The sequence below is a fragment of the Populus alba genome, chromosome 18 (genome assembly GCF_005239225.2).
Source record: "Populus alba chromosome 18, ASM523922v2, whole genome shotgun sequence".
NCBI classification, from domain to species: domain Eukaryota; kingdom Viridiplantae; phylum Streptophyta; class Magnoliopsida; order Malpighiales; family Salicaceae; genus Populus; species Populus alba.
The window spans coordinates 14832669-14845922 of record NC_133301.1 but is presented as its reverse complement, the minus strand read 5'-3'; the positions used below and the strand labels follow the sequence as shown (position 1 = coordinate 14845922).

The 13254-nt window shown below is 29.2% G+C and overlaps 1 protein-coding gene across 2 annotated transcripts; it reads right to left on the bottom strand.

Moving 5' to 3' along the window:
* Window positions 1–200: 200 nt before the first annotated feature.
* Window positions 201–4572, bottom strand: LOC118039545 (protein CHLOROPLAST IMPORT APPARATUS 2). 2 transcript variants are annotated; one of them, XM_035046271.2, is made up of 3 exons: window positions 2384–4571; window positions 1483–1635; window positions 201–585 (listed from the first exon to the last, which is right to left on the bottom strand). In XM_035046271.2, the coding sequence occupies exons 1-3, from the start codon at window positions 3557–3559 to the stop codon at window positions 505–507; spliced, it is 1410 nt and encodes a 469-aa protein (XP_034902162.1). In that variant the 5' UTR covers window positions 3560–4571; the 3' UTR covers window positions 201–504. The 2 variants fall into 2 exon arrangements, with proteins under 2 accessions (XP_034902162.1, XP_073262362.1); XM_073406261.1 differs by lacking the exon at window positions 201–585 and having other exon boundaries at window positions 1484–1630; window positions 2384–4572.
* Window positions 4573–13254: the final 8682 nt, after the last annotated feature.

Sequence of the window (13254 nt, the reverse complement as noted above, 5' to 3'; positions counted from 1 at the left end):
GTCAGTGGATATGAACTTTCTTCTGATAACTACGTCCACTTAATATGAATTTAGATGCTGATAAAAACATGGATATGACTAGGTTGCGTTTCCCATGCTATTCATACCTTTTATATTGTGTTTCTTGGCATGGAAGGAATACATTTTGCTAGTTCATAGTTCTTTTCTGCAAGAATTAAGAGGGAAATTAAGAAGCTTGCTTGAAACCCTCAAAAAGCTCTTTATACTGCTAAATGGTATTGATGATTTTTTATTTTTTTTAACAAAGTCAAAAATTCAAGCATCTTTCCAAAGACTAGAAAACAAAAGAGAGTATATAGAGCATACTTGAAGCCTAGGCCAAAAAAAAAAAAAACCCTAGTTGGCCCTACTTCTACATCCTCCTCTCCTTAACCAGCCTCCATCTCCTCGTGTTTCAGTGTGGAAAATTAAACTAGAAGATGAAAAGAAAGAAAGCGAAATATTACAAAACAAGAGATATCATCATGAAAGCAGTGATGATTTTCACAACTTGAAAGTCTTCTTTTTCCTCTCCTCATGTTCATCACTACTTGAACTTGGATTTGGCCTTCTCACAAATCTCCCCTATACAGCATTAAAGAAATTATTATAAATTAGAGCAGAGAGGCAGTGGATTGCTCCGAAGCATAAATTACTAAGCATTCTTGGTAAAATATGAGCTTAAAGAAGAAGATTCAAGCTATCCGATTATTCTTAGTAAATCCCAGTAAAAGGGCACTGCAAGGATCGCTAAGACTCAAGAAATCTAGAAGGACTAGTTCAAATAATTTGTTCTTTCACTAAGGAAATGAGTGGATTCCCTTTTTTTCTTTCTTTTTTCTTATGACAAATGATTCCATGATTTTTTTTCTTTTCTTTTCTTTACTTGCCATACTAGAAAAAAAGATTATATTTTTTTTTTTTTAGAACAATATTTTTTTTATACTTTGCTATATTGATGAGGTGCAAAAATTGATAATTGTTTTTTTTTTTTTTGAACTTTTTGTTAAAGCCAGGGGACAGAGTGAAGTATGATTGACATGCTCCTTGATTCATTATTCATCACACATTTATCATGTCACCACGAATCATTCAGAAAGTTGTCCCGTAATCAATTTCAGCCCTTGAAGTGGGTCCCACCATTCAAGCGGGTCCCACGTATCACCATCCACCCCCTACTTTTCAGAATTGCACTCCCACTGTATAACTAAAAAATCATTGCAAAATAATACTCAAGTAGTGTTATGAAACTTAATATAATCTAATAATTTATTGATTAATTAAGTTTTAATTTTCAAAAAATTAAAAACAAATTGTTTTAGTTTTTTTTAAAAAAAAATTATTTTGAATTGAAGTATATACAATTTAAATTAGCCGGTGCCATGTGACCAAACCTCAAGCCATGGACCGGCCGGATTTTATAAGTAAGCAAAAACTTGAAAGAAAAAACAAAAGTGGAGTACAACAGAGAAGGAAAGGTACCTTCATTCTGGGCCGTTGATCAGCGTTGACTTTCCTGACCTGGTACCTGATCTTCTTAGAGAAAAGGCGTGTACGCCGCTTTTCTTTGTAGCGCAACACGCTAGCTTCTCTCATTCCATTCTCTGAGAATAAATCAATCTGTGCCAGCCTGGCCTGCCCAAAAAATTAAAATAACCACGAACAAATTAGTTCCTTCAAAAACCATGAAATTCCTCTCATCATCATTTACATCTCGAAATTCAGTTTTTTTTAAATAATGTTGGAAGAAAATTTATTAGATTAATCAAAACAATCCCGAATCGAAATCTTTCGCCAAGTCTCGATCGAAATCAAGTTTAATAACAATTTGAATAAATCAATTCATTTTGTTGCAATTCTTGCATGAAAAACTGTTTTGAAGAAACGAATATAGGCAACATAATAAATTTCCCATTTATATGTGTGATTGGCAATAATGTTTTCCCAGAAAGAGACACCAAAACTTGCCTAAAATATGAACAATGTTATGACTGCAACGCCATACAGGCAAAAACAAATGTTGGGTCAATGAGACGAGATGTTAGAAATTCTTTGAATTGCATGGTTGGAAAAATTAGTAGCCTGATCAATCCCGGTTAGATTGTAACCATGTGGTAAGTAACTCTTTAAGAAAAACATTTTTTATTTGAAAAGGAATATTAAAAAATCAGAACGTTTGTAGATATCAATTTTTTTTAAAAAAAAAAAAAAAAACCTATAGATTTAAAATTGGGAGCACTTGGGGTGGCAGGAAGCAAAAGGGCGAAAAAAAGCAACTATTTTACTAAATACAGTAGAGTTTAACTAATTGATTTATTAAAGTTTGAAACATTATTTTATTTTCATAGGAAAATCATTTCCCGGCAGGAGATGAGAAACATACAGAGACATCACTTCCTTCAGCAGACCCCACAGTTTCCTCGGAAAATGGCGAACCACGGCCGGACCACGCGTTCAAAACGTTGTCGTAATTCAATTTCAATATCAACCTTTGATTGGATTGTGGAATTGAATTCTCCTTGATTGGATTTTCCTCTTCCAATTCCTCATTCTTCATTTCCACCACGGCAGGCATCTCCACTTTCTCCAGTTTCTTTTTCTTCTTTTCGCTGCTCGAGTTGGATTTCATTTTCAACTTTGATTTTGGCTTTGGCTTGGGAATTGAATTGCAATCTGGACTGTTGTTGCCATTGGCATTTCTGGTGGCAGCCACGGCAGTGGTGGTGGTGGTGGTGGTGGTGGAGGTTTTGAGTCTTGGAGAGATTTGTAACATATCAACAAAGGGAAAATGCCACCAATTTCCTTCATCAACTTGTCTCAAAGCTCTGACACCTCTTCTCATCGCCATTCCATGACCAAATTGTGATTTCCCGCCAAAATTATATTCCATTGAATTCCCGTACCAAGAATTCGTTTGGCCACCACCATGACCATAGCTAGGACTAATGCCATCAGGCACCTCATCAACCATTTCATTGCCTACACTTAAATTCCCCATAATACTATCAATACCCTCCTCAACTTCCTCATCAAGAATCGATTCGGCATCGAAATCCTCATCAAAACCATCACATAATTCCATTGAATTCCCATGGAAGTCAACTTCCCCACTGCTCTGGCAAGATGACTTGTCTCTAAGATTTGCAACTTTTGACTCATTTCCAAATCTGGGTTTTTCATGGATTGGTTGGTGGAGTAGGAATCCAGAGTTGTCAAAAACGCGAAAGGGCAATAACAAGTCAGGGGATTGGTCAACGAGGACACTGGTGTCATGGGGTTTGGTGAATTTGCTAGATTTTGTGAGGTGTTTGCTGGAGAAGACGTTTGGATAGGCAGAGGAAAGCAGGGCAGCTGCTTCATTGTAAGTTTGATTAGGCCTTTTACGAGTTGTTCTTGGTTTTCTAGTTGAGATTGCTAATGGGGAATTGCTAGATTCAGAGATAGTTGAAGATGGTGAAGATGTGTGTGATGTTCTTGTTGAGGAAGTAGATGAGGATTTGACTATTTCTAGATCGAATCCATACGTTCTCCCACCTCCACTTAAACATGGAGAAGACATTTTAGAGGTGACAATAACAAGGAAAATATCAAAAAGATGGAAACTTTAGCGAGAATCTAAGGTCCAAGACCTTGAATTCAAATGGGATTTTCAATCCAGCCAATAGAAGATAATTAAACAGAGACGAATTGAGAATTAGAATACCAGACAAATTAGTACTAGTAACTACGGAATTCAAAGAGAAACCTGGAATTCGGAGGAACCCAATTCAGATAGAGAATCGGTTGAATTGGGGAGGAAATTCTGAGACCCGATTGCAAGAAAAGCTACAAAATTAAACCTTTTCGGTGATGTAACTGAGAAAAGGAGAGAGTTTCTATAGAAACTAGTAAAAACCCTAAACCCCTACGAAGTACAAGAAGCAAGAAAAGTGCCAAATAACAACTGTTTCTGTAGCTTAGGAAAAGGAGAAAAAGCCAAGAGTGAAATAATATTTTACAAAAGAGGAAGAACCTAGAACCATGTTAAAACCCAAAAAAAATATCCCCTTTCAAATCCTCTTAGAACCCAGATGAAATTAAAAAAACAAGTAAAGAAAATAACTACAAAAGCTCAGCCTTTTCTTCCTATCTAACTAAAAAACCAGAGTCCCAAAACCCCAGAAAAACCCACAAAGAAGTGGTAGCCAACATGAGAGTGAGTTTTCTCAAAAAGAAGAGGTGATTAATAAGAGAAGCAAAGACTCCTAGTCCACAAACAGTGATAAATTCAACATATAAAGAGAAGAGAAAGGATAAAAACAAGAGAAGAAAGGGCTCTATTTTGTGGGCACAACCACAGGCAGGTTGCTAGCTATAGCAAGAAGGTCACGGGTAGAGACAGATAGAGAGAGAAAGATCCGTTGAAGGAGTTTTGTAGACACAGCAAAAACACACAAACAGAAATGCCACGCTCTCTCTCTCTCTCTCTAGCTTTCTCTCTTTATCTCTGTGTAGAGTGCTGGGTTGGACTGAGAAGTTAAGGGATGAGATGGGCAGAGAACAGAGGAAGAGACAATGGTAGTTCGCCGTAGGAGTTCCTGTTGTGGGACCACTCTTTTTAGTTTGCTTTTGTCATGCTTATTTACTTCGTTGGCCCTGTTTATAGTTGTTGGCTTTCTTTTTTTTTAATTAATCACAATTTCAGAACCTATATCTCAACTACTACTACTGCTAATTAGTCTAACAACAATACCAAAAGTAATAATATAATAAGCTTCCAATTATGATCCCAGGCCTAAACCGTCGGTCATGAAACAATAGGGGAAGGAACTAATCCTGGCGTCGTAAAGTTAAAAACTTAGATGGACTTTTGATTTAATTAAAAAACTGTTGATTTTTGTTTTTTTAGAATAAAATTGGTTGAAAAAATATTTTTTTAATTATTTTTTAAAATAAATATTGTTTTGATCAAAACGATTTTATAACAAGCATTATTATCATTCGTTTCTGAATGAATCAAGTAATATTAAAGAATGACGATTCTTAAAAGGTATTTGATTTTAAAGTCTGGTAGGCTATTTTGATGGGACTCACATAAAAAGCATATATTGTTTTTTTTTATGAGGTGTGGTTTGTGTTTTAATTATACCATTAAAAAATTATTATACCTCAAAACCAAACAAATATTTAGTAGTTAATTGTTGTGTGATGTTATTGGAAATTTTAATAAACCCATAAATAAGATGCGAAAAGGTGTTATAAATTTACTACGGAGGTTGCTTGAATAAAAATGTTAAAAAAATATGATGGAGCATCTTATGCATAAAATGATTAATTTTATTTTTTTTTAATTGAGGAGGTGTTGCTCGAAAAATGTCATGCTGAATATTTTCATGGTAAATGTTGGCTTCCTACCAAAAAAGCTTTTTTCTGTGAATAATTTAAACTCAATGACAAATTTCTTATAATTCAAGTAGACTAGTGTAAGATTTTTTTGAGAAAATAAATATTTTTTTAATTATATTTTAGTTTATCCTTTTCGGATTAGGATTTTACCTTTTTCATATTTTTGTTTTCTTATTCGGTAATTTTATCACAGTTTAAGGATTTTATTTTATTTTTTTATTTTTTAATAAATAAAAATTGAATGAATAAAATTGAATATTCTAGACGTCTCCTCATAATTATTTTTAGTCTTTTAAATTTTTTACTTGTAATAAACTTTAATATGATCCTTTGCTCCCGATTATGTAAAAAATCTAAATTTAAAACAGTGTTACAAGTATCTCTATATACATGTTGTCTGTCTTGATGTTTTACTTGGTATTTGAGCAGCAAAATCTATTTGATGTTTTACTTTATAGATCACCTCATCTAAATAGTTGATATTAAAGTAGTAGTATTCTCCCTTCACAACTAACACCTTTTTTTTTTCTTTTTTTTCTTTTTTTGCAATAATCCACTAGTAACTCTACTTCCTTTAGTTTTTGGCTAAAACATTTTAAAAATACAATATTAGCAATCTATATAAAACTTTCATTGGACTACAAAGACCCATAAAACGACAAAAGAGCACAATAAAAAAAAAGAAAAAAATAAGATCAAGCATTAATCTAGGAAAAATGCCAGATAAACTAGACACATACAATAAGAAATAAACATCACATTTAGTAAAAAGAAAACTAGATTTAAGTTTTTTTTTTAAAAAAAAAAAAAAGAAGAAGAAAAAACGTTGCACTAGTGAAAACACCAGCAACAACACAAAATCAAACTCTTAAAGAGACTCAAATTAGAGAGAAAAAAAAAAGAAGAAAATAGAAAAAGCAACTTCAATCATATCTTTTTATTAATTAGCATTGAAATAATTGAGAAATTTGATAGTAAACAATCAATTTCATGCTTAATTGAGAGTGTGTTTTAAATTACGTTTTAAAATAATTTTTATCTTGAAAAATCATTAAATTATATTAAAAATAAAAATTTTAATATAAATTTTAATACAAATCCAAATAAAAAATATTTTTTTAAAAAAAATATTTTATATCATAAAAACAGACAAACTTAAAAGTGCATTTGTTTCCGCATGTTTGAAGTTGAAGTTTGTATATATGACCCACAAAAAAAAAACTAGAAAAAATAAGAAAAACTAAATTTTAAAGTTGAATTTTATGCATAATTAAGTTATACCTAACCTCAATTTTAATTTTAATTTTATAAAAAATAAACATACTTTTAGTATTCTTAAAAGTGAGTTTAGCAATGTTAATGACTTCAAGAATCATTGTCATTTTAAGTTATTCAAAGAAATAAAACTAAAACTAGGGCATACTTGTCACTAGAATTTCGAATTCTAATCATAATCATGGGCAAGCACGGATGCCCCAATTTAGATTTGCCCAAGTTTTTGTCACCCATTCCACCTGCAAATCTATCTAGGATTTTATGGGGGAAATTTCTTATCTGCTGAAATGGCAGAATTTCATTGGGTATCTTAGATTTTGTTAGGGCTTACTTGGCATTACCTTTTTTGGTTAGAGGATTATCACGTGTACCTAGGCAGAGATTGGGTTTCTTTTGGACAAGAGAGCAAAAGCAATGATTTCAACCTTTTTGGTTTCTTTTGCATTTCTATGTGGCGGATGGGTATCATACGTTGAGCTTATTAGGATCATTAACTTATGTTTAAAAATCACCAACTAGATTTTCATCATAGATATTAATAAATAAAAAAATCATGATTTTTTTAGATTTTAACTTGCTTTGCTGATTTGAAGTTAATTTGGTATAAAATTTTTGATGAGTTAATTGAGTCAATTAATTCTATTTTTTTAAAAAAAATAAAATTATAATTTTTAAAAAAACATATAAAAAAATCAATAATCTTTTACATAATCACGAGCAAATTTAAATTTTAACCAAAATAACTCTTAAATAATCTTTTAAAACCAAACTTTAACAAGGTCTTCTTGAATCAACCTTTTATACCAAGTTGAGTTCAATAATTCCTTAAAAAATCTTAATAAAAAAAATTGAGAAAAAAATAACTATTTTCATTATTCTAATTACTATGCTTAATTTGAAATATTTTAGAGTGTTTTAAGAATAATTATTAATACTTATTCCTCAAGATATGGACAGATTTTCTTAATAATTATTAATAATTTGAAAGATTTTTCTTGCCTTGTCGTCACCTAGGACAAAAAAAATCTATTAAAATAAATTCATTTTATTTTTGTTCTTTTTAGGTTTTATACCTCAGAACTAGTTTTTTTTTTTTCCTCTCAAGATATTTCCAAAAAATATCCCAAACACATCTCTTGTTTTTATTGCCACTAAATATATAATTTGTCTTTAAATGCAAATTTGTAGTTTTAAAACTTTTTAATCATATCACCTCACCTCAGGAATAGATTTGACCAGCTAACCTAGAGGATTGAATCAAATCAATTTTATTTTTTTAAAAAAAAAGAGAAATTAATTTGGCATAACTCAATAAAAAAAACTCAAGTTAATCTATGATTTGGTCAATCTAACTAAAAATTTTATTAATTGTTTTTGGTAAAAACAATATTGTTTTGATTATTAAGTGTTTTTTAGTTAATCCAGATTAATCTCTAAAGTATTTTTAATTCAGGCCTGACCAACTATGTACATATCTCACCCTCTAGAATAACCTGAATTGTTTCTACCCCTTAACTCTCATCAAACTAAGTGTTTGTTTTTTGTGATTTTATTTTTTAAAGTATTTTTTACTTGATATTTTTAAGTATTTTTCAATTATTGTAATGTGATGATGTTAAAAATAAAAAAAAATCTGAAAAAAAAATTATTTTAATATATTTTTAATTGAAAAACACTTTTAAAAAACACTATATATTGCTTTACCAAACACACACCAAAGCTTTGCTTTATGAAAAAAAAAAGACTAGTTTATTATTTTTTGAGAGAATAGTTTATTGATATATAAGCCATAATTAATAATTAATCTATTAACTGTTTTGAAATAGAAATGAAAATTATGTTAAACATATTTACTATCATTTAATTCACTGATTATGGTTATAAAGGATGATCAAGATATATAAGCATTAGAAAAATATCCAAAGAAAAGATTGATTTAATCAAGGGTTTGTTTTTTTTTTTTTTTTTTGTTTTAAACCTCATAATAATCCGAAAACAAAAATTATTTATCAAAACTAACCCTCTTCCGACGTAATTAATCTTGTTAGACGTATAAATCGATCAAAGAATATTCCTCCACTTCAAAAAAATAAAATAAAATTGTAGACCAACTTCCTTTTCAACAAAGTTTTAAGCACATCATCTATATTCAAAATCACACTTTTTTTTAATATCTTTTAAAATTTAATAGTTAAGAAAAACTTATTTACTTGCAATTATCATATAATGTTTGGCTTGGTGGTCCTGGATGGAAGAAAAAACATAAGAAAAAAAACATGATTGACAAATTAATCAAAACTCAACTCTCAATCCATTTATTTTTTTTAAAAAAAAAAATCAATCCATTTCAACTCAATACCTAGATTTTTTCCAATTCGATATCCCGTATCAGTCTTTACAACCATGGTGTCAAAGAGCTAGGGTTTAAATTGAGAAAAATTGACAATTGGGGACATAGAAATCGAGATGGCCGCAAAAGCATATCCTGTAGCTAGTTGGATCTACAATACAGTGACAAAATTGACAGGGACCTTATCTTTTAGAAGGGTGGGTTGGAAATCCCACAGCCTTTAAAATTGGATAACCACTGGCGGATGGTTTATGACTTTAGAAATTTCATGATGCATGTGACCTAAGGTTTAGTGGTACAAATATTAGCCAGCTTCTTATGTTATCTTCTTTATCTCTACAACCACACGATAGAGTTTGAAAAAGAATATATGGTGCCAGATCTTCATATCATGTCCCTTTCATCACCATTCATCATGTCTCTGCTTCTTAACAATCCATGGAACCCAATGGCATGATGACATATATAACTTATCTTTTCAAAGCTTGACAAAAATAAAATAAAATAAAATTAGAATGATAAATTAAAATCAGGTTTCAAGTGTGTGTGTGTGTGTGTGTGTGTATAAGAAGTTTATAAGATTGTTTTTGACTAGTGTTTTATATAATAAAATATATAAATACAAAAGAGATAAAAGGTTATATATATGTTTGTTCTTAAAATCATTAAAAAAAAATGATATATATAGTGTTGATATGAAAACTATCTCTTAATTATCATTAAAATTAGTAGAAAAAATATTATTGATCAAACGTATCATTCAAGTGACAAAGTCGCCCATTAATTAATTACTGGTTAATATACAAGGCTTTGGTTTGTACTCTGCAAGATACTTACTAATAAAATTCAAATAATTAGGAGATATATAGTCAATATTTCAAGGCTTTGAATTAATTAATGAAAGATTGTGACATCGATCCATGGTGGCCGAAGGTTAGTCATGCAACGTTTCAAGAGAGGAAGAAATGGCCCTTGGTTATACAGAAATCACGCTTTGAAGTGTTAATGTTTAAAAATAAATTTAAAAAATAAAAATAAAATTTTTAATATCTTTTAAAATAATAAAAAATATTTTTAAAAATAACTGTTGTTACGTCACCCTTTTTAATTCCTTTGGCACAACCGGTTCAGTCTAAAACGTGATTGGCAGAGCAGACAGACAAACGAGTACTAAAGCATCTAAAGCAAAAGAAACCGATCCAATTATTTTTCAAATGTGCAGGCATTATGTGTCTCTTAGCCTGTGTCACGAGGACCATCTAGCTAGGGCAAAGAATGCATGAACTAGTTCAGGTTCATCGATCGCCGTCCTTCTAAAATAGCAATATCTGTAACCATGGCTGGCAGCTTTGCTCGCTTCTATGGAAGCTTACTTTCGATTATCTGAATGGAGACGGTCTGAATTCATATAACCGATAAATGGATAAATATAACCGATAAAGATGGATATAGTTCTATTTCTATACATATGTACATGTGTGCAAGAGAGATTCTTTTCAATATATCTCTGAAACAATCAATTTGTTTAGGTTTTTTTTTATGGAAACAATTTGTTTATTTTCTTCATATTACCCAAACAATTTGCTTTTATGGTGGAGGGGTTCCAATTAAACTTGAAAATGAGTTCTTTTCAATCCTCAAAGATCCATGCACAAGTTTTTTTTTTTTTATTAAAATAAATATATTTTTTAATTAATTTTGTTTTTTTCATTTTCAATTTAAGAATTTTTTATTCAATATTAATAAGATTTTTCTGGGTTTTTTTTTTCTATATAAATGGTTATAGTAGTTTTTTTGCTAAGTAAAACTTGGATGAATAAAAAATTAAATAGTGAAGGTGTGTATTTATAATTATGGTGTTCTTGGTCTTTGATAATTTTAATTTATAATAAACTTTGTCATTTTTCGCTCTTGGTTATATCACAATAAGTATTCATGGGTTGGATATTTAATATATTAATTTATACCATATTCATTGTCCATTGGATAAGAAATTTTTATATCCATATCTTATATATCAAGTTTTGGATATCCATTATCGGAGATGTATTATATATATATACACATTAAAAAATATAAATGTTCTATATATAATACAAATGTATACATCTCATAATGAATTTGAGTTGGGTTTGATAATATTTATATTATATCAATTATTCATCAAGTAATTTAACTAAAAACAAAGTTTCGTTTTATATTTGTGGAGTACATGTTAGATTGTTATATCTATTTATAATCCATTTATAAATATCTTTATATTATGCATAATCTCCTATAAAACTAAATTTGGTATAAGCCAAAGCATAAGAGTGCTCCAAACTATTACATTATCATTAAAAAAAATTGAGAGGGTCATGTAAGAGTTAGAGCATCTCCATCCCCTTTTAATTCCAAGTATAGATTTCTTTTTCTTTTTTCCTCCTATCCAAGAAAAGCTGCATTCTCCTATAGGAATCAACTAGATGACATGCCCGCGCGCTGCCGCGGGCTTATAAAACAAATACACTTGATAGTGTTATAACTGTAAACCAATGCTAGATAAGTAATAAAAATTAAAGGTATGATAGAGCAAATATTTTATGACAGAAAAAAAGTTGTGTTGATGATCAAAAACTCAGAGACTGAACAAAATGATTTGTAGATATCTATAGTGTTTTGTGAGGAAAGATACAATGCTTTCACTACATGATTTAGCTTTTTAGTTAATAAAAAGAAAAAAAAATTACAAAGCTAAATTCTTTATCAACTTAATATTAAAAAAAAACCAATAAAGATAATTTTGGAAGGAAAAAAACCCATGAGAAAAAATATTGCAGCAATTGACAATGTTCTGTAAGGAAAACTATAGCGCTTTTTCCCAATAAAATAAAATAAAAAACTATTTAGAGAAATATTGTAGCAATTCACAGTATTTTGTGAGAAAAACTACAACGCTTTCCTCATATGATTTAGCTTTATTGTAATTATAATTTTTAACCAACTCAATATTAAAAAAAAAATTGACAAAGATAATTTTGAAAAAAATAATAAAAAAATCACATGGAAAAACACTGCAACAATTCATAGTGTTTTAAAGAAAAAAAAAAATATAAAGCTAAATTCTTAATCAGCTCAATATTAAAAAAAAAATCGACAGAGACAATTTTAGAAAAAAAAAAACAAAAAAAACACCAAAAAAAGAGAAAAATATCATGTTGGAAACACTGTAGCAATTCACAGTGTTTTGTGATGAAAGTTACAGTGCTTCCCCACATGATTTAGCCTTATTTGTAATGACTTATAATTGTAATTCACAAACAACTCAATATTAAAAAAAAAAATGAAAAGGATAATTTGAAAAAAATTATAACAAAAAAAACCATGCGGAGAGACACTGTAGCAATCCATAATGTTTTATGAACAAAGCTACAATGCTTTCCCCACATAATTAAGCTTTATTACAAAGTTAAATTCTTACCAACTCAATATTAGAAAAAAAATAAAATGGACGAAGATAATTTTAAAAAAAATATTACAAAAAAAAAATACAAAAGAAACTGGAAAAAAAAAACCATATGAGAAAAAATTGTATTAATCTATAGTGTTTTGTGAGGAAAAACTTGTAATTGCAATTCTTAACCAGCTTAATATTTAAAAAATAAAATTGACAAAGATAATTTTAGGAAAAAACATAACAAAAACAGGAAAAAACCATGTGAGAAAAAAAACTGTAGCAATCAACAGTAATTTTTTAGGAAATTTACAGTGCTTTCCTCGCATATTATAACTGTAATTTTTAACCAGCTCATATTAAAAAATAAAATAAAAAAAGATAATTTCAGAGAAAAAAAAAACCATGCAGAGAAACATTGTAGAAATCAACAATGTTTTAAAGAAAAAAAATTACAAAACTAAACTCTCAATCAGCTCAATATTAAAAAAAAATCGACAAATATAATTTTGAAAAATAAAAAAATAAAATAGAAAAAATATGTGAAAAAACATCGCAGCGCTCCACAGTATTTTAAAGAAAAAAAATTAGAAAGCAAACATTTTAACCAAGTCAATATTTAAAAGTTAAAATCAACAAAAATAATTTTGAAAAAAAAAATAATAAAAAAAGAAAAAAAAGAAAAAATAGGAAAGTTGAAAAAAAAGAAGTAAATTTGAAAAAAAAAAAGAAGAAAAGAAACGGAAAAAAAAGAGGAAAAGTTAGAAAAAAAAAAACAAAAAAGGAGAAAAGCACTGTTAAAAAATGAAAA